At 40.6% G+C, this 21208-nt stretch overlaps 1 protein-coding gene, 1 long non-coding RNA gene and 1 other non-coding gene across 3 annotated transcripts; 2 read left to right on the top strand and 1 right to left on the bottom strand.

Annotated features, from left to right (window-relative positions):
• Nucleotides 1–480: 480 nt before the first annotated feature.
• LOC126640082 (uncharacterized) lies at nucleotides 481–1521 on the bottom strand. Its single transcript, XR_007628944.1, has 2 exons — nucleotides 840–1521; nucleotides 481–745 (listed from the first exon to the last, which is right to left on the bottom strand). It is a non-coding gene; the product is annotated as an uncharacterized LOC126640082 (long non-coding RNA).
• An 82-nt stretch (nucleotides 1522–1603) lies between these two features.
• NDUFAF4 (NADH:ubiquinone oxidoreductase complex assembly factor 4) lies at nucleotides 1604–5884 on the top strand. The gene is made up of 3 exons (XM_050315588.1): nucleotides 1604–1954; nucleotides 2601–2698; nucleotides 5047–5884. Exons 1-3 carry the CDS (start codon nucleotides 1828–1830, stop codon nucleotides 5341–5343), a joined length of 522 nt encoding a protein of 173 aa, XP_050171545.1. The 5' UTR covers nucleotides 1604–1827; the 3' UTR covers nucleotides 5344–5884.
• A 2035-nt stretch (nucleotides 5885–7919) lies between these two features.
• TRNAM-CAU (transfer RNA methionine (anticodon CAU)) lies at nucleotides 7920–7991 on the top strand. Its single transcript has one exon. It is a non-coding gene; the product is annotated as a tRNA-Met (tRNA).
• The last annotated feature ends 13217 nt before the right edge of the window (nucleotides 7992–21208 follow it).

The raw sequence follows: 21208 nt of genomic DNA on the forward strand, positions 1-21208 counted from the left end.
AGGTCTACAACCTCCAAAGGTATCCATGTGGATTCTTCCATTGTAGCCACACCAGACAGACTCAACACTTACAAAAGTATCAAAACCTGTACTCAAAACTACAGGTTTAGTCTGCAAGTAATTGACTACAGATATTTAATTACTTGTCTCCAGTCTGACTTCAGAACCTTTTAACAGCTTCCCTGTTCTTATTATCAAGATATCACTTGTCTTTTTAGTATCATCACACACGCAATGTCCAAAATAAGACAGGGTCAGTAAGTTTATTTCCAGTTTCTATCCTCCTACAGACAGTGAGAGTCCTTAAAATAAAGAAGTGGAGAAACTGCACCTTCATGATGCCCAAAGCAAACAGAGATCCAGCATGGACCATGCTCATACTACCTTGTCTCCACTGTCTTTCTGAATCTAGCTGTTTTTCCTCATCCACCAACTTGTCTTTGGGCTTCCCTTCAAGGAAAACATTGTTGTTTATTAATCCAGTGTTCAAGCATACTGCAGCTTTAATAAATATCACACCATAATTATTATTACTAAGTAGTGCTACTAGTAGAAGACCAAAATCTGAAAACACAAGCATTGCATGTGCACAATAATAAGAACTATACAGATGCAAGGGCAGAAAACACTTAAAAAAAAAAAAAAAAAAAAAGAGTACAGCAAGAAGTTCAGTCTTCTCTCTGTCCTTCACTCATTCCTGCTCCAAGTCACTTCATTCAGGCAACTATTACCATGCCTTAAGAGTCTGCAAAGAGCATATACACAACTTTAAGGAATTACTTGTTGACTAATTCACATAGCTAGAATTAGTAAGACACTAATCTCTTTTGGTAAGACACCTTATGAGTCCTGGTTGAAACAAGTGGTCGACCATCAGGCTCTATTGTTTCTTGCATCAGGATGAAAGTCCTTAGTGTTGCTCTTTCTGCTCGCCTTTCTCTGATTCTGCATCTTTTCATGCTTTGCTTCTTGAACCTATAAACTGCTGATTCCATGTCAAAAATTTTAATTCTGTCTACCGTGTTACCTTTATTATCTTGCATGGCTCAAAGCTTTCTCAGTACTTCCTCTCAAGTCTTTCTTCTGCAATTTTTGCAGAAGTCAGAAGAAATGTTAGTTGGCTGTGCTGAAAAAGAGGGTCTACACCCTGATGGCATTTTATAGCCTAAAAACTCTGAACAGTACGGGGGAATTGTCCGGATTTCCACGTAAAGTAGGTCTTCTAGATGACATCTTCTTATAAAATTTAATTTTCTGTTACTGACTAAACCAGTGAGATGCTTATAAGGAAACGCTACACACGTTAACGAGAGCGTAAGGCAGAACATCCCTAAATACTTCCACGTTATCCTGATCCAAGTAAAAGCTTGGAAACATTCAAAAAGCGGGTGCGACGCGTCACGCACGCCGAGAGGCCCCGGTGCGGTTACGAGCCGAGCCGCAGCTCCGCGCTGCCCCACCGAGCGCATCTCCGCCCAGTCACAAGCGGCGACAGTCACGACATGACGTACACGGGAGCTCCTGCGCTCCTGCGCCAGCGGCTCCGGCTGAGAAGGAAACTCCGTGCCAGCGTGCGGCTTCGGGAGCATTCCCGACAGGACCCGCCCGGTTTCCCGGCTTCCCGGGGGCTCCGGGCCCACACGCCTTTAGGAAAGCCACGGCAGCACCAACGCCGCCCCGGAGCGCCCTGAAATAAAAAAAGCGAATCGTCTTGTCCGTGGTTTTCGTCTGCTCGTCCCTTTGCCCGGGGTATTCGGGTATTTCCTTCCGGTGCATTAAATTCTTCCGGTGCCTTCTCCGCCGCGGGCGCCGGCGCGGGCGGCGGGGATGGGCGGGCGGGTGACCCGCGTGTTCCGGACCTTCAACGTGGAGAGCCGGGCCCGCCGCGTGATCAGCAAGGAGAAGCCCACGCCCGCGCCGCGGCACCCCACCGCCCGCCTGGACGCCACGGCCGGTGCGTGCCGGCCTCGCCGGCCGGGGCACAGGGGGAGGCTGCCGGCGGGGGGTGGTGTCTGTGGGCCCGGCGCGGGGCCGTGGCGTGGGCGGAGGAGGGAGAGGGGGTGCCGGGGGAGGGGGGCGCGGGGCGGCGGCTCCGCGGCCGGGCCGGTGACATTGAGAGCGGAGGGTGCGCGGGGCATGCCAGGAGCCGCGGCGGGGTCTGGGGGTGGCTCCTGGGGCAGTGCGTGGGGGCAGCTGAGGGAAGTGGGTGCTGCAGGTGGTCCCTGGGGGAGTCTCTGGGGCACTTACTGGAGCAGTTCCTGGGAGCAATTGATAAGGGCTGTTGCTAGGGACAGTTGCTGGAGTGGTACTGCAGATCTGTGCCCAGTGTTCCAGAAGCTTCCCACAAGCGTGTGCTTCCCACAGTGCAGGTGATCCGGGCGGCACTGCCGTGTGAAGCAGCATTGTTACAGCTAGAGCTGTGGGGAGAATGACAACCTGCCAGGAAGGCCCGTACGTTTGGAGGAGTCGTGCCGTGCCTCCCCAGGGAAGCAGTGAGAGCTGGCAGAACTAACAAAAAAGGAACAGTTTGACTCAAATCTGTCTTTTCTCTTTTTTTTTTTTTTTTTTACCCCTTCCCTTCTTCTCCTCACTACGTTTAGATCAGCCAGAGGTAAAAGAAGAAATTATAAGAAAGGATGAGAGGCTTCTCACGTTTCTAAAAGATGTTTATGTTGAGTCCAGAGATCCACCAGTACGGGTGAGTATGTCTCTTTGTAGAAGCCATACCAGCATCAGCTTTGGGGTTGTCAAACTCAGCACAAATTTTGTGTCAAGAAAAATACTCTGTCAATGCCTAAAAGCTACTTTCTTGTAGTAGATAAAAGTGGTGTTTTTATTACTCTTCTATACCTCAGTAGCATAGTGCTGACTGTGTCTGACCCTGTGTTTTGAACATGTGATTGACTGTGATTATAGAAGTTTTAAATGCTTACAGGGTCTTCCTTTTTAACATTGTGTTGATGCTGTTTTGTTTTTGACTTAAATTCTCATTTGGGCAATTGTCCAGCCTTTTGCAAAGACACAAGAATTTACCAGAGATCGCTTGTGATATTGCAAGAAGAGATTGGGACTGCTGTGGCAGCAGGGATGTGATAGAGAACAAAGATGTTAACATTTTAATGGAATCTAACTACTGATGTTCATGCCATATAGTGCAGAGACTTTTTCTTATCTGGCTGATGAAGCGCCTTAGGTTTTTTCTGCATAACCTTACGGCTCATATGGTTATCAGTTTCCTAATTGCCAGTGGGAAGGGAAAGCATACTCCTTCTCATTCAGCAAAACGCAGGCTGGGGTTCTGTCCTGTTTTCCATCCTGTTATGTTGTGACTTGTGCATTTTACCTGTTGCATTATTGGACCACTCAGGACCTCGCTGCCACCGTCCAAGCTCGCTTGGCCCCGGCAGATGAACCTTAGGATTAAAGGGTGGGCTCAGTTCCGTGCACACTGTGTCTCACCTAAAAAATCCAATGCGCAGGCTGGAAGGTGTAAAGACCTTCCCCGGATCTTCGCTCGCGAAGACTGGCCATTATTATTATATATTGGACCACTTTATTCCAGCTACTTCATTCAATAATAAAATTTTTATAATAATTTTTAGAATCAGAAAATTCCTATGTCTCTCTAATTTGCCACTTATTCAAGTCTAAAAATATTTAAAATGCAAACAGATTTCTTCAGTCTCTCCCTGAAGTTTCTATGTAATCCCTATCCTTAATCTTCAAGTGCCGAAGGTCTAATTTTAGTATTTTTCAGTATTCATTTATAAGCCTGTCAAGAGAGATTTGAGAAAAAGCCAAAAGCAGAACAAATCTTTGCTTGATTCTGTTCCTACTCTGAGGTTGCTACCACATAAGACACACACTTGCTTGTGTGTGTGTCTGCTTGTAGTTGTTAGGAAGAATATGATTGATGTGTAAACACAGAGACCTATGGGCAAAACTTAATCCAAAAGCTTCCTTCCGTTCCAGATGTCATACTGACAACTTTGAGCATCGTGTACATTACGTGTACCTACCTCTATGTATGATTGGTATGTCTGTATGTGGTAGGTGGAAAAACACCAGCTCTGGAGTCATGAAGTGGCAGATGCCCAGAGACAGATCATTTAATCAAGACTCGAAAAATCATTCATTATCTGAGCACAGTTTTAGCACAAAGTAGAAGGGATACATGCAGGATAGATCAGACGTTCACTGTAGTTTAGAAACAGACACGCAGATGTTGTAGCATCCACATCAGTTTTCTCAGCACGTGAGTTAATACAGAGTGTTTATGCACCAATCAGCGGCTGTGGACTCCGATTACTTTAAAAGTACTTTTTCTTAAATTTAAGAAAGACTTAATTGTGTCCTTTTTTTTTTGTGTGTGTGTGTGTGTCATTCACTGGTTAAATCTTAATAAGAGGCAATATGAGGAAGCCAAAACTGGTTTGGAAATTAATTGGAAATATGAAGGGACCTTGGAGAAGAGACTTTGGTGTGTCTTTGTGCTTCAGTAGTCATGGTAATTAAACTCTATATGATGCTGCAGAATAGTTTCTTTTTGTCCAGGAAAGCTTGTTCTCTAGACACAGCAAAGGAAGGAATATTTTTAGTAGCAAAACTGAAATTTGAATATGAAAGGAAAGGGAGAGAGACTACATAAAAAAGTTTTCCAGTAGTATCGGGAGGATACCAATTTTTTGTATGATTTTTTTTTTGTCCCTTGCAGTGAATCAGTACCAAGTATTAGGTTATTTGCATTTACGTTTGGCTACCAAAATCTGTAGTTTGCCTTGTATGAAGGGCTGCCAAGTCTGTACGACACTTAGAGTGCAATGGATGGGATGCTTTTCAGCATTTGTTTGGGAGTTGACATGTAGGTAGTTGTATGTAGAATGGCTGTGGAAGAAATGACAAGAAGCAAGGCTGGCTAAGATTTTTTTTTTTTTTTGAAAATGGAGAAAGGTAATGTGAAATGCCATATTTAGGAAAATAGCTTTGCAACAGTATGCATAGTAAATAGAACTGCTAAGTTATTTTTGTTTTCCTTCCCACAATTAGGTAAAAGATGGAGGTGGAGAACGTCTTCCTTGTAAACAGGAGGAAAAGAGACTTACAAAACTAGGCCATTTGGGAGCTCTAGATGTTAAGAAAGTTTCCAAAGGCAAAATTTCCATTGTGGAGGCTCTGACACTTCTTAATAATCATAAACTTCATCCTCAAATATGGACTGCAGAGAAAATAGCAGCAGAATACAGTCTGGAACTGAAGGATGTCAACTCTCTTCTGGAATTCTTCATTCCTTTCACCGTGCAGGAATTTCCTAAAGAAGCCAAAAAAGCTATAAAGTCAACATAAAAATACTTGCCAAAACGTTGTGTGATGTCACTTCTTGTGTCTTAATTTTACTCTTAAGTATATTCAGTGTTCAAAAGTTCAGAGTTGGTAACATGTCATCCAAAAATGCCGCTTCCTTATACCAGTGAGATGTATTCAAGCAATTCCATTTTATATTGGGTGGCCTCAGTGAAATGCAGCAATTACAGTTTGTAAACCAGAATATGACCACTGAGTGGTATCAGAGAGTCAGTTCTGATTATCCCACATTACCAAACATTACAAGTTCAGTTAAAGCACTTTACCTTAACACTGATAGATTGCCTTTCTTAGCAGAGACTTCCTGGCCTGCAGCTAAGCAGGTGCTCTGCAGGTGTTAGCTCTGTAGTTTCACGTTGCTTTATTCTTTCAAGGACTTGTTGTCAAGATGTGTGTATATGCAAACAGCTGTATTTCTACTGTATAAGAATGGAATAGTAGTTATACTTTGTAAAGAAGGTTAAAAAGAAGATTTGGGAAATTCAGCTATGTCAAACATAAAATAAAAAGGTGAATATACATAGCTCCTTTTCTACTATATTGTGGTTTAGCTTAAATACCTGCACCTTCCTAGGCACTGTCAGCCAGGTAATTTGTAAAGAGCATCTTCTAGCATCTGCCATGGTCTCTTGCAGCAGTCCATGGCATCTGCTGTATGAGAAATAATGCTTCATGCTAATAGCTGTGAAATGCAACTGGATCTACTAATTGGACCCTCTAGTAGGTCTTTAGTGAATATGTGCCCATCCTGTTACAACAACCCTTTTTTTTTCCTTGCAGAAGCCTTGTGTGACTGACCCAGATGTGGGCGAGATCAGGTCATGTCTGCTCACAGCAAGTTACCCACATACTACCAGACTGAGATGAACAGCATCCTTTCCAATTGTTAGTAAAGGATGACGCAAACTGTCAGGTGGTAGTGGTGGATTGTAGTCTTCTTGATACTGTGACCGTTTAGGTCTATGTAGGTAAGAAGTTTGCACTGAAAAGTGGTTCATGTTTTCTAGATAAGCTGGGAATGGGGGCCAGCAGATAATCAGAACAGATATTTAAAAATGCATTATAGCTGCCTTCATTCAAAATCCAAAAACCTAATTTTATGTGGCACCAATATTTCTAGAGCCCATCACCAAAGGAGGTGAATTTATTAAAAGGATGTAAGTCAGTACCAGGCCTACAATGTAACTTTGTTTTCAAGGACTTTTCTGGCTGGTCTTAGATTTGGAGTCTGGTAAATACTTCAGCAAGAAGATGATCAACTTTATTGTTTCACAGCAAGATTCTTTCCACTTACCTTTCAGAGTTGGAACACAGTGTTTACAATACAGTTTGCCACATTCAAGGTTTTGCTTGATTCACTTCTGAAGTACATAACACTACCATAGTGGAAGATGACACCAAGTGCATTGTATAAGAACTCAAAATTGTTAGTCTTTGGATGTGTGGGGATAGGCTTGTCATTTGTCCTGTAAGATAAAATGGATTGCAGAGCTGCACTCTCAAGCTAATGCACCTGGGTTATGTACCACATTAAGATTTCTTTGCTTTGCACAAAATACTCTTATTTTATAGAATGTTTTAATAGAAACACTTCATTGTTTGAATCCTGTTCATCCTAATGTAATATTTAAGTTATATTTGAAAACAGCTATGGAATGCATTTGGTGCAGATATTGTTGCTATTATTATTGGACATGCTGCAATTTCCATCTTTAAAAACGAATCTTTTAATTATGGATTGGAGTCGATTAAAAACACACCAGAACTGGCACCAGACAGCAGTTTAACCCTGACCACTGTGATACGTATTTTGGCATCTTCTGTCTGCCTTTGTGAAAAGTCTTGTAATGTGTCAGCATCATGACAGTGTCCTGTTTCATGTTGAAAGTCCCCCGAGGCATTACAGTACTGCACTGCTTACACCCTCAATAGGCACATGCTTTGGGACATCTGGTGCTCACCATGCTCAGTGCTCCAGTCATACCTTCAGGACAAAATCCTGTCCACAAATGTGATGATTGCAAAGCTATTCCCTGTTTCTCTGGAGCCAGGATCTCTTCCTCAGAATGTATCATCTACAGTGGGGACGCAGAGTTGGCCTAGGAATCCATTTCCCTGGAAGCAGGTAAACTGGTGGCCCAGAAGGCTCTTCTGGAGCTGGGAACTTTTCTGGCAAAGCTCACTCACTCCAGGAAAATGAGATGCAATGCAGTTTTGTCAGCACACAGATTCTTCTGCTGGTCACCTGCCCCACCTGCTGGGCAGTGTCAAACCAGCACTTCAAAGGTATTGCTGATTGTACAGGATTATGTAAAATCTGTACCATTATCTATCCAAATTATCTACAATCTGAATGTTTAGCTTTCACTGTGTCTTCAGACATCGAGCATTTTAGTTGTCCAAAGCTTACAAGGAGAGCCAGAAACATGGATCTTTACTCTGGTGGTAAACCCTGTCCCTGATCAAGGACTCCCAATGCTACCATCTTGTCCTGTGTAGGCTTACTGACCACAGCAGGTGTGTGTGCTTAACACACAAGCATTCCAGTGAGTAGGAGGAGCAGAGTGGCGCAGCGGGAGCGTGCTGGGCCCATAACCCAGAGGTCGATGGATCGAAACCATCCTCTGCTAAGGTGTTTTTGGAGCCCCTGGTGGTCTAGTGGCCCGGGTTCGATTCCCGGTCAGGGCCACTCCCAGGCAGATGGAGCTCATTAACCCTTAAAGGCAACCCATCTGTGTCCTGAGGACCTCACTGCCACCGTCCAAGCTCGCTTGGCCCCGGCAGATGAACCTTAGGATTAAAGGGTGGGCTCAGTTCCGCGCACACTGTGTCTCACCTAAAAAATCCAATGCGCAGGCTGAAAGGTGTAAAGACCTTCCCCGGATCTTCGCTCGCGAAGGCTGGCCGTTAATTATTATTAAATTCCAGTGAGTATGTGTTTGAGGATAATGCTGTCTTTAGCATCGATGCCTGGAACAACAGACATCATACTGCTGTGTCTTTTCTGGAACTACTTCATTCCTTTTTTCCAGTTTCAAGGGACTCTTTACTCATCAGTTATCTTGCTTGTTTACTAGTTGCTAATGGGAAGAATAATGGTATTTTCTTTACCCTTCAGACTTGGTTTTGTCTGTGTTCCTTTCTGTCTATATCCCTTTCCCGTAGCTATTTGGCTGTCAGCTTAAGGAAAAGGTATTCTTCAAACAACTGTTTTGAAGGGGCAATTATGGGAAATTTGTGGGAACCTGCAATTCAGTTTTCTGGTACTCATATGTGAAGAATTTTTCATGTCTTGTTGCCATGCATGCAGTGCACTAAAATGTAGCTTAGGTGGTTTTGGTCACCATATAGGATCATTATATTTGGTAAGGAACAACCTGTCTCACTCAAACTGCTTTTTTCTTGTGGAATTAATGTAAAATGTGTATCAAGTATGAGCTTTGTGAGCCTGTAAGGGACTTGTTTCATTTCAAGTGTAAATGGCACAGGGTTGACGAACTTTTTATATGTGGCATTATTATACCAGTTCTTCAAATGTCACTGAATAAATTCCAGGCTGCCTTGGGCATTGATACAGAGTGAACACACAGGGGCAGGCTGAGCCTTACTGGAAAATGAGGGTTACATTCCTGGGGAGAAATAAAATTTAATTTCTTCTGGGAGTTCCAGCAGGTATACTGGAATTACTGGCTTTTTTTTTCTTTTTTAAAATGATTCTTTAGGGAGAGTCTAGTAGCTCATTTACCTGTATTTTCTTGGACATAGTCCCATTTACCCAGCTTTGTTCTCTCATGAAGTCTATTCCCAGCCTTCTCCAGCCAGTCTTCTCTGCTATGAAAACTTCATACAGTTGCACTCTTGCTCTGTACTAGCTCACATGCAAATGTTGGTTGTATTCTGCCCTTTCAATATCAACAACCTCTTTTATTTCTGCAGAGCTCTCTTGCCTTCTAGGAGTAGCACACCTGCTGAGGTAAAGATGAGAGGACTGAGCACATGTTTTGCTCTGTAGAATTTATGAATAGGGCAGGTTTTCAAAAGGAATGTAGCTTTTACATCTTCAAAAGCTGCTCTTTTGGGATATGTGAACCTAAGTCATCTTTTTCTGTCTCACTGTGTATTTATTAATCGGAGCTGGTTCTTGCAGTCTGATGGCAAGATAGCAAGATTGGAACTGTGAGGCAGGAAAGAATTTTAACTCTATTTTCCATGCAAGTTAGTCAGAGGGACCTTCAGTAAAAAAAGTGATCTTTCTGTAGCCTTTCAGCACAGGGAACTTGTCTTTTAAGCTGCCTCTTTTTGCTCAAGGAGAAAAGAAAATCTTGTTTATAACACAAGAGGTGTGTGTTGAACTTACAAAATGGAATTTCTTATTTCTGTATTGAAAAATGGAGTCAAAGCTCAAGTAGTCATAAAACAGGATCAAAATGCAAAAGATAAAAAAGGTGGCTGTCTTACCTTGTTCTATGTGAGCATTATGCTTGCATGTTTGAGATCACGTGAAACTTCACGTTTCACAGCTCTGTTCTGCAGCCCCTTTTTAAACAGGAGTTTTCTGGTTCTTAATCAAGTGGTGCTGGTGTTGAGCTGGCAGGGGAGGCTTGACCAGAGCAGGTGAGCTTCAGGTGCAAACAGGTTTTGCCATTTGAGACTGTGGAAGTTGTATACCAATATGCTATTAGCAATCAAAACAGCCTGTTGGTGCTGTTATTAAATCCGTTTCCAGCAATCTACAAGTCTAATGAATTCTGTAACCTTTCACGGTTTAGGTACTGCTGTGTTGTTATCAGAGCTAAGTGTTCTCTGCTGAAAAAGAGTGATAAATCCCATGGATTAAATTCTCTTGGAAACTTAACATTAGTTTTCTTGGTCTCAAACAGAGGCTGAGATTTACACAGCAGCAGCTTCAAGTAACAGTGTCTCATCTCCTGTATCGTGCTGGAGGGAGAGCACTTTGGTGCTCCTGTGGCTTTGCAGTGTGGATTAGGGTTTGATGTGTTCTACTCCCAGTAAAAGAATTTAAAAAATAAGTCTACCAAGGTGGTTCTTCTGTGACAGTGGTGCAAAATCCTCTTTGGGTGTGGGTTACTTCAACTACTGAAGTTCTGTCACTGGATGAGATGTTTTGGCCTCCTGACTGGTGTAATGCTGCATTTACCCTGCAGGGAAGCAACTGGCAGGATAGACCCCATAATCATCTCCTATAAGGATTCCTTGCATGGGAATGGAAAATGCATGGTGTCTTGTAGGAGTCAGGCCACTATTTTTAGTAAGCGGAGGGAAGTGCCGGTGTGGCTGATTGAATGTCTACTTTTGAAACAGTCATTCAGCAGCACCCACACCTGCGAGATGGGATCATGCAGGGCCTGAGGGATCCCAATGATGATGAGCTGCACACAGTGCTGGTGAAAGCTGGATTCAGTCCTGCCAAGGGCTGCTGTAACTGGAAGTCTGAATGTAAAGTCACAGCTGGGAGCTCTGCTTACACAGAGATTGGGACTCTGAAGAAAGGAAACAGACAGTGCTGACGACCTGGGTGCAGCTGGGAGTGCAGAGCTGGTTATAATTGCCTGTGTTGGCAGCAGGAAAAAGAGATAAAGGTGGAGTCTTCAGATCATTTTCTCTGACCTACAGTATGCCCTTTTGTTAACTGCACAGGGCTTTGTTCCCAGGCAAATCAACACAGTGTGGTTCATAACTCAAGTTTTGACTCTGCCCATGCCATGTGTTGGGTACGAAGTAGAGGCAGAGCAACAAAGCAGGGGCAGAGCACGGTAGGCCTGGATGGTCAGCTCAGCTGCTCTGTGTGTGGGAATTGTGCGTTGCAGACATGTCACACTCCACTGCTGTCTGTTCTGGTCTGTGGTGTTTGCAGCACAGCATTGTAGGCTAAAAGATGCTACAGGCTTGATGATTAGGTGTCTCCTCTTAAAGTGGGGTTGTGGATTTGCATCCCCCTTAATATGAAAGCAGAAATTGAATGCTAGGTAGGAGTCTATCTTAGCAGTATCCAGTCCCCCTAAAAGTTGGAAACTATTGATCTCATTTCACTTGCTTAATTCCTCTGCACCATAAATTTCCCTCATGAGCGCCAAGCATAGCAGGGCTCAGGTCCCTCTTGGTGGGGCTGAGGTGGGGAAATAGTAGGGGATACAGCCCAGTGGGCACAGGAAGGGCTCACTGCTGCTCACGAAGGGAAGCCTTGCTTGTTCCTCACCACTCTTTATCACCCTGTTCCCAGTGCTGCAGTCCACTACGGCCCACCTCCTCTCTTTATGCTAGTGAAGGCAATTTTCAGACCACTTTATGAACCACTTTAATTCATTAGCATGGCAGAAAACAAACCAAAAAATTTATATTTAAAACTGAGAAGGAGAAGTAGTCTTTACCATTGTCAGCATCAGTGGCTACCCTTTGGCTGCAGCCAGCATATATTCAGCTTACTTATATTGTCAGCCATGTCTACCAGGGGAAAGAAGTTACGAAAATTGGGTATGTTTTTCTTGCACAAAATTTAAGGGCAAAAAGCTGAACTTGTAGAGGTACCAAAATGCTTCTGTGAATTTTTTGAAATGCATCATCTCCAAGTTATTTGACTTGGGATTGGAAAAGCATAGTGTAAACCCTTTTTTTAAAATTTGTAAAAACATATTTTGGTTTGGTGGTATGAGATGACATTTATTTCCAAGAACAATTCAAACTGCATGCAAAATATTTTGTTCACCAAACAATATAACAAAGATACTCTTTGCTTTACCAAATAATGAAGATTTTTTTTTTTTTTTTTACTTTGGTCAATCTCAAAAAGAAATGCTAAGACTTTCGTTAAACAAAAGTTTGTCTCATAGTAGTTATTACCATTCCCACCCTTACTTAAATCCAGTCCTTCCGCTCCTCCTGCTACTTTGTTGACAATTCTCATCTGTCAGGTTTCTAGTTCTGTTTCATAGATAGGCAATTAATGAGCGAGGCTGATTTAGTGTCTACCAAAGCTACAGTGAAACTGGAATAAATAGAAAGCAAGTGCATTGAATAGCAATGAATCAATGTAAAAGAGGCTACTGGAGATGTCTTCAGGAGGAAATAATACCACACTCTTAGCTTTGCTTCTCCACAGAGGAAAGTGGGAATAAATTTCATACTGTGTTCTGCCTTTCTCAATTAGCTGTCACCAGTTAAAGATTTCCTTTGTGGGAATGAATTCACAGTTGTCGTCACTTAACAAAGATAAATTCTATCAGCTCACTTCTGCACATGCAATACTTCAATATTAAACCCTTTTTATATTCCAAAGTTTTCATTAATGTAGCAATTTGAGAAACAGCCATTTTTCTTGTGACTTTCTCTTAATACGCTGACATTTAATCATGGTTTCTTAACCCTTTCGAAATAAATGTACTGTTGTGTACATTTGGAATAAAAAACACTTGAATTTTACCATGGACACATAGATATAATTAAAAGCTGAGAAGTTGCTACTAAAACCAAGTCAGTTCTTTCATCAAACAGCATAAATACCTGCTTGTGATGCATAGGGTACATGACATACATAACTCTCTAGCCTTTAGAAAGCAATGAAACTGCAATGTTTTGAAGATACCCTAAGGAAAAACCATAGTTTTCCTGTCAGAGCACTATGGGAAACCCTTGTTAGATTTTTAGCCTCAAAATTTTGTGTTTTCCTGTCATTCTGCTGCTGCAGAACTAGTTGCAGAATTCACCCCTTGCTACAACATTGCACTGTAGCACAACATGTTTAATTTTGCCAAAAAATTGTAATTAGCTCTCAGCCATGAAAAAAGCTGAACTCACTGTAAACCATTTCTACTCAAATCCTCTTGAATCTGCTGCAACCTCAAACAATACTTTGAGAAATATGAACTGCTTCCTCTGCCTTAGCTGCTAGATACTTCTGAAAATGAAAGATGAAAATTTAAATGTAGTTAGAAGTCAAAATGCAGAATATATTAATACAAGTTACATAGGGCTCTTGATGTGCTATTACTCCTTTCTGTCTTGAATTTAGCCCAGACTCTGTGACAATTTCCCTTGTTTTTAATTTTTAATAATATGAAATACCTTTGCTAAAATAATCTTTTGTCCTTAATGAAATGATAGCACCTCCTTTGCCTTCCCCTGCACAGATCATCTTAGCTCCCTGAATGAGGGAGGAAATGGTAGATAAACAGATTCAAATGTCAGGCTGAAGAATGTGTCATGAAGGATTTTCAAATGCAATGTCCTTTCTACACTGGGCATTCGACATGGATACGTTGCATTTGTGGAGTCTTGATCAAAGGTTTCTTGCCAGTGGAAGACAACTTGAACCTGAGCTAACTTCACATGCTGCTGGTTTTCAAGTTATTTTCATGATAAGGGAAAAACGATTATTTAAGTGATAAAAATCCAGTGTGCATTTCAATTGGTCAAACTGTTTCTATGGTTGCAGAGCAGTTATCTAAAGATTCAGCTGAAAAAACGTGGCTTAAAGATGAGAAAACAGCTTATCTGTTGCATCCCTTCACTGGATACACTAGACAAAAATGGAGTTCCAGGCTGTGGAGAAGATACTGGCAGATGGTTTGGTTGCTGAATCCCTGCAAATACCCCCTCTCTGCAAAAAAAGCTTTTCCCAAAAGCCCTGGCAATGCTGCAGGTGGCCCTATTTTTGTTTAATGTTGTTAGTTAGCAAAGCTTTTAACTGCCCCCAGAGATTTATAAGAATATAATTAAATTTATGCAGGGACATCTCAGGGGACCTGTTTGCATCATTTGGGAAGGTGACTTACTAGAATGTGACTAAATGTAAACTATGAGAATAATATTTGTTTTGTCTGTGTTCTGCAAGGACACTTCACCTCATAGCTCTTAGATAAGTCATCACACAAAACATTACTTAATTTACTGCTATGCTTTTCTCTGGTTTGCCATTAGGAATAAGATTATCTATTTTTTTTTTCCTGAGGTTTGCTAGCAGCCAAGTAGGAATAAAAAAATTATAGTTATGAGAAATTAATCTTGACTTTTCCTAGGCATGCCTTTTTACATATGCATCTCTTGCCATGCTAAAGTAATACTTCTATTTCACTTTTTAATTTTACTTATGAAATTGCAGATCATTAGCAGCATGTATAATGTCTGCATTATTTTCAGAGCTTGTCCTTATTGCATCAAAGTTATACAAAGGCAATTACGTTGGAAGAATGAGTACTGGAGTCTTACCGACCTGCAGGACCTTAATGAGAGTTTTAACAGTGGCCAGGCAGCCTCCAAGTCAACTGCAGTTAGCCATCTAGACATTTGGGATCTAATGGGACAAGGAATGATTTTAGAAGAAGAACTAAGCATTTTGTTTGGGAAATAGGCAGACCACTTGCTACCTCAAAACATTGGGCACAATGTTGTAAACATTTTTAAATTCATAGGACCAGAGAATAATTTAGGATGTAAGGAAATAACTTATCTTGTGTGGTCAAACTCTGAATACTTCCAAGACTGGAGATTCCACAACGTAGGCAACTTGTTTCAGTGCTTAATTGTCTTCAAGGGAAAAGTAATTTCTTTATGGCTAGGCAAAATTTCCTGTTGCAGCTTTTGACTATTGCCCATCATTGTTCTGCTGGAAGAGTGGAAGACAGAAGAGTGATTCCATGTTTCTTATGCCTAGCCAAACATCTCCCAGAATATTCAAAAATATGGGGAAAGAAACCTGGTTCCATCCATCTATGCTTTACTCCTTTGCTTGGAATGTTATACTTCCAGTTCCTGTTTCTACTGGGAACTAACTCTATCACCTCATCTATAAAACATAAGTAGAGAGAAAAGCTTAAATATAGCTTAAAAGACAAAGAAATGATTCAACAAAATACAAATATACATATTTAGGATTATTCCTACAATAGTAACACCATCATTCTTCATGCTGGCTTGTATGTTTTCTCTGTAAATACTTAGTGCCAGGTAATGCATTTGTCTCTGGAAAGCAGCAGCCAGGCCTGTGGGTGGGTGAACAAGGAAATAAGAGCAAAAATCCAACCAAAACTTATCCTTGTTTTTTCTCTGTGGTTTACCACTGAAAATAATATTGCCTTATTTTATTTAATGAACAGTAATGTAGAAGAATTATATGTAAGCTCACAACTTCTCCTCTTCCCTTAGCAACTCCTCTTTTGTAATATTTTCTGGTAATAAGGTTACAGGATCCACATTACAGTCTGAATATTTTATGGAAGGATTTGTTTCCATTTATTGCATACTTTAAAGATCTACAGTTGTTACTCATTTTCTAAAGCACCGAACTTGGAAATAGTTGGAAACAAGTCCCTTATAGATTGTTATGATAGATACATAGATACAAGTGAGGTGACATTTTACTTTCAAGTTCTCCCACATTTACTCAATGATACCACAAAAAAAAAAAAATCCGGTTTCTTAATGCCTCAAGTCTACATCAGACATATGAAGAAATCTGGTTGCAGTGACTGGCACCTCTATTTTTTTGATCATTGCCTTAGGAACATACACCAAATTGTTGTCATTATATCAATTAAATCACTCCAGGAAGGTTCTCTGATAGTCCTGTGACATGTACACATTTTCTTTCTGTTAGATGTTCATCTTAAGTTCAAATCAATGATAAAAGAAAGCCAAAAAATTCTGACCAGTGCCAGTGCAGGGGTACACTGATATCCACGTCAAGTGAATGGAATGAGCTAGACCCTCAAGTTCCTGATCCTGCAGCTTAGATATGTGAATATTTATTTACATAAATGGTCAGGTTTCCACCAACAGAAATTATGCATGTGATCAAAAATATCCAGAATAAGATTAAGGTGTCTATGAATTTCTCAGAAATAAAACTAGTTCAGTTAAGATTCTGGTGTTCAGGGTTTTTTTGGCTGACAGGTAAAACCACTGAAATATACTCTTTTGTGAAAGTGTGAAGTGGCACCCTGTGAAGACTTCTGAGCAGTAAAAGGCATGATAATGCTCAGATCATTTGCTATTGATCTGACTATGTGAGAACACAAAGTATAGATTATTTGAATAAAGTCAATTAGTCCAATACCCTAGAGCCTTCCTTTTAACATATAGTGATACAGCATTATGGTACATAAAATCTCTGGCATCCTGAGTGAGTGAATGACACTGAAATTTAAAACAGAAAAAAGATAAGTTGCTTACAGACAAATATGATTTATTTCTGCACAACAGAGACAGACGTGTACATACAAACACACGGTATTATCATTCTCTTATTAGATTTTGAGAACAGTCCAAGCTTACTCAAGTGAGCTAAGCTACGTTTGGAAAGACAATCCTTTTTACAGTCTCCCCAGAGAGAGATTGTAAAATCTCTGGATCTTCAATTTGTGCTTTGTCAGATGCTGGCACTGTTATGTGTGTTGGTTAGATCCCAGTAAGTATAAAGGCATTTCAGCTGCCTGCACTGAGGAAAACATCTCTATGTGAAATGAAAAGGAAGCGTGTCCAGGAGGTCAAGGGAGGAGATTCTGCCCCTCTACTCCAATCTGATGAGACCCCACCTGGAGTCGTGCATCCAGTTCTGGAGTCCACAGGACAGGAAAGACATTGACCTGTTAGAATGGGTCCAGAGAAGGCCCATGAAGATCAGAGGGCTGGAGCCTCATTACTTAACAAGTAAGTGCTGAGAGAGTTGAGTTGTTCAGCCTGGACAAGAGAAGGCTCTGGGAAGACCTTATAGGTGCCTTTTAATACAGTTAAAGGGCCTGTAAGAAAGAGGGGGACAGATTTTTTTTACATGGACAGATGGTGATAAGAGGAAATTACTTTAAACGGGGTTGATATAGACTAGATATAAGGAATAATTTTTGTATGACAGGAGTGGTGAAACCCTGGAAGAGAGGTGGCAGATGCCCCATCCCTGGAAACACTGAAGGTCAACTTGGGTGGGGCTCTGAGCAACCTGATCCAGTTGAAGATGTCCCTGCTCATTGCAAAGGGGTTGGAAAAAATGAACTTTAAGGGTCCCTTCCAATCCAAACTATTCTGTGGTTCTATGAAGGTTAGCCTATTTCACGTGTACCATTAGCAACTAGAAAGTAGCAATACTTTATCTGTTTTCACTCATTATTATAAGTAAATTGGTTCTTCATCCAGATTTGCCACATAGGATAGATATCAAAGATTTGTTTAATAATGTTTAGTGTTTGGAAAATATTTTATCATCACTGTGGAGTACAATTTGCATTATTCCAATTTTTCATGCCAGCATGATTTGTATGGCAGCCAATGTATGCTAATGAGAGGATTTCCTTAATTAAGTTTTGTCAGTGCGCTGCCCTAACATGACCTAAAATGTACAGCTTATATTAAATGTATTAAAATTGCTTATGCTTCCCATTGCATACCAGGGAGTAATTTGCTATTAACAGCAAGTGTTTACAAAAATCTTTAGATGCACATATTCTAATTAAAGTGAACATCCAACATGTTGGGCAAGGATGAGTCACACTTCACAACAGCTCTACAGGAAAGGGGATCTGAGTTGTATATTCTACTAAAGCAATGACCAACAAGAGTAAACTGTTTTCTTTTGTGTGAAATGTATTTTGTGCTGCTTACTACATGCCTGAAGGATTAGTGAACATGAAAACATGAAGCCTGGGCATACATACTGCATGGGATAAGCATGGCAGCTGCAATGGAGGGCTGGAGGGAGCTATTTGAAAACTCAGTTGATTAGGCCTTGTTGCTAAGCACAAATCCTACCCTATGTGCATTTTATCACTCAGCAGTAAGGTACCAGGATATGCCACCCTAGTTACCATGGTTTCCATTCAGCCACAGCGCCCTCTTGGAAAAGAAACAATTTTAGTTTTATATTCATTACCTATATGCCTTGGGTATCTTAAAACCAGAATTACAGCTTGAACTAACTAAGGACAGGTCATCGTAATTTTGTTTTTGAACACAGTACATATTTTCCCAGACCTAAAAGCATCTCCTCTCACCCCAGCAATGTCTGACAATAAACACATTCACAGGGAAGCCTTTTGTCAGAGTGCTGAAGCTTTTCAACATTGTAGGTTATGATGTACCCTAACAGAGAATGGATTGTACCACGGTGGTGTTGGATCAAGGGTTGGACTTGATGACCTCAGAAGTCCTTTCCAACCCAGCTGATTCTATGATTCTAATTCCACCCAGCACCACCACCACCATGGTACCATCATGTCACTTGAAGGTGATGATGGACTGAAGGCCTGGAAAAGGCTCCTGGGAACCTCCAGCAGCCACCACTGTAGCCACTGCCTGCTGCCACACTGCCAGAAGGGCATGCTGAAGAAAAAAAATCTGCAGTGTGAAGGCAGTGCCCTCTCAAAAGCAGTAGTTGCTTGTAGTCTCATAAAAGAATTAAGGTGTTTTGAAGACAGGGTTTATTGTGAAGGCGTCAGGCCAGATCAACAGCTTCTGATTTTTGTACCTTACAACAGCTCCAGAAAGTGCAGTGCACAGTGACCTGCTCTCTAGCAAGGCACCTTGCCATCTCTGGCTATATTTAAATCACACAACTTTCACTGTGATACTTCCCTAGGAGAAATTTAGTTTGGGTGATACTGCATACACACAAAGAAGCAAATTACGAAAGGTATTAATGCTATCAGAACAATGGCCAATGTTCTCATTTTGTTCTGAATTTTCACCTTTTCCATGCAGCTGTGTTGTTCTCAGCCTATGAGGGACAGAGATAGAAGAAGCTGGTCTTTAGGTAGCAAATTGCATGTGAAATGGCATATGAAGTACGCTAAAACAGATGGGGTAATCTAATTTTTAAATGTGTCTGTAGATGAAATAATTATTAGTACAAAACCTAATTTCAGTAGGCTTTGGAGCCAGATCACATTCAGTGAACAACCCTCTTTGTGATTTTCTGACCCATCACCATTTCTAACTCCTACATATCCTAAAATACTTGTGAAATGAGCCTCGTATTACACTTGTTACTAGAAAACTGCAAGGAAAGACACTCCCTACAATAATTATCTTTCCTTCTCCCACCTCTGTAGCTGATTAGAAATGTGGTAAAGCTGTAGTAAATAACTATTGGAAAATGTTGACAAGTTAATTGGGCTTGTAACTGCGAAGGCAATGAGACATTTCTCCAACTGTTTAGATCAGCATTGTCAGATGTAAGTCAGTTACAAAGATGACACATTTAATTCTACAAAGAACACATGGAGAATAAATCAACTTTCAGGCTCAAATTACAGTGCAGGATGGATAATTACCATAGCAGAACATGTACTTAGAAACAAAAACCTTTTGTAGAGCACAAACACCTGGAGCAGAATTACAGTGAAAATTAATGTTGAGTATCAAAAAAAAAAACCAAAAAAGGAATAGGAATATTGAATAAAACCATTATACTATTTTTAACTATGCGAATTCTCAGTGGGGACAGAGAAGGGCAGCTTTGAACAGACTTCCAAATCTTACTGAGGGGATGCTAGTGGTTCACTAAGAATCCATTTGTTCCCTAAAGCCAATGCTGCTTGCATCTTATTTGTTCCACAGTCCCCATATGCCTCATAGGTGGACTCCACGCATGTGCAGTGCTTCAGTTAGAAATATATATAAATGATAGCCACTCATAATGGTTAAAACTCCTATAAAAAGCCTCAGGTGAGCTTTGAGATTGGGGTCAATAGAACTGAGGTTCTTTTACGTAACTGCCCAAATGTTGCTAATTTTGTGTTCAGCCAAGTACAAATTGGCAAGTTGTTCTTGCTATGTATACTCTCAGATATTATAAACCTGTGCCTGGTTTAAAACCTACCAATAGTATGTAGTGTGCTAATTAAAATATGTATGACATTTCAAGTCTATCTAGGTAAAATAAAATCAGGCAGGTGATGCGATGAATTACTGAGTTTTCCAAAATTTCGTCTGTTAAAAAAGCTTGGTGTCCTTGTTCAGCATACCACTGCATGTTCCCATTAACTGAGGGCACTTTGGGAAAAAGGACACACCTTTGAAAATAAATAACATCTTCACTTTGGAGTCACCTAATCTGTATGAGTTTTTTGGAATGCAAAGTGAGGCTAAAACACAATCTAAGTTATTTATCATTACAACAAATGGCTACAGAGAGGTAGGAATTGCAATATTATCAGTCCCAAGCACAGAAAAGTCTTTTGTCTCAGTTGCTAAGAATTGTATTACTGCTCTCAAGCATCAAGGAATTTTAAAAGAAGTATGGGTTTTTAGGGTTTATTTGATTTACAATTACTGAACCTTTGATGCAGATTTATAACATTTTCTCTGCAATCATAAGGTTTCGATGTTTCCATTTAAAAAAGACAGAAATAAAACCTTGCATCTACTAGCAGAGCTGGAGGATTTAAAACTTCTGGAGTAAAAAAAAACAGGTTATATATTTTTTCTGTTTCAGAAAAAAAAGAGCTGGTTAATGTAAAATCCACACTATCTTGATCAGATATTGAGGATTGGTTTGGAGAAAGATTTTTTAGCATATAGTTAGGCATTTTCTTCAGCATTTGTTTGTCATCTTTTTTTGAAAAGAAGAAAACAGACAGTAGTTCATATATTTTGCCTATAGATGGAACTACCCATATATTGAGCTACAATCCTGCTACTCCAACATACAGTGTACTACTGTTGACAGAGAATAATTACAATTTTTCTACTCATGAAGAGATTGCTTTTTAAAGATGCATGAAATATTCCCATATATCATCTGTATAGCACTTTCTATTGCCACTAAATATAAGAATTACATAAATTTGTGGTGTTGTTTTTTGTTAGGAAAAGCCCTCAGTAGATAACAAAAAGGGTTTTTGTT

The sequence above is a fragment of the Myiozetetes cayanensis genome, unplaced genomic scaffold, assembly GCF_022539395.1.
Source record: "Myiozetetes cayanensis isolate MyiCay16 unplaced genomic scaffold, myiCay2020 scf2-11, whole genome shotgun sequence".
In the NCBI taxonomy this organism is placed as follows: Eukaryota; Metazoa; Chordata; class Aves; order Passeriformes; family Tyrannidae; genus Myiozetetes; species Myiozetetes cayanensis.

Coding starts and splice junctions, on each gene's coding strand:
- NDUFAF4 (XM_050315588.1), top strand. CDS start 1,828: ATGGGCGGGCGGGTGACCCGCGTGTTCCGGACCTTCAACGTGGAGAGC. Junction 1,955..2,600: donor CCGCCTGGACGCCACGGCCG/GTGCGTGCCGGC, acceptor CACTACGTTTAG/ATCAGCCAGAGGTAAAAGAA. Junction 2,699..5,046: donor CCAGAGATCCACCAGTACGG/GTGAGTATGTCT, acceptor TCCCACAATTAG/GTAAAAGATGGAGGTGGAGA.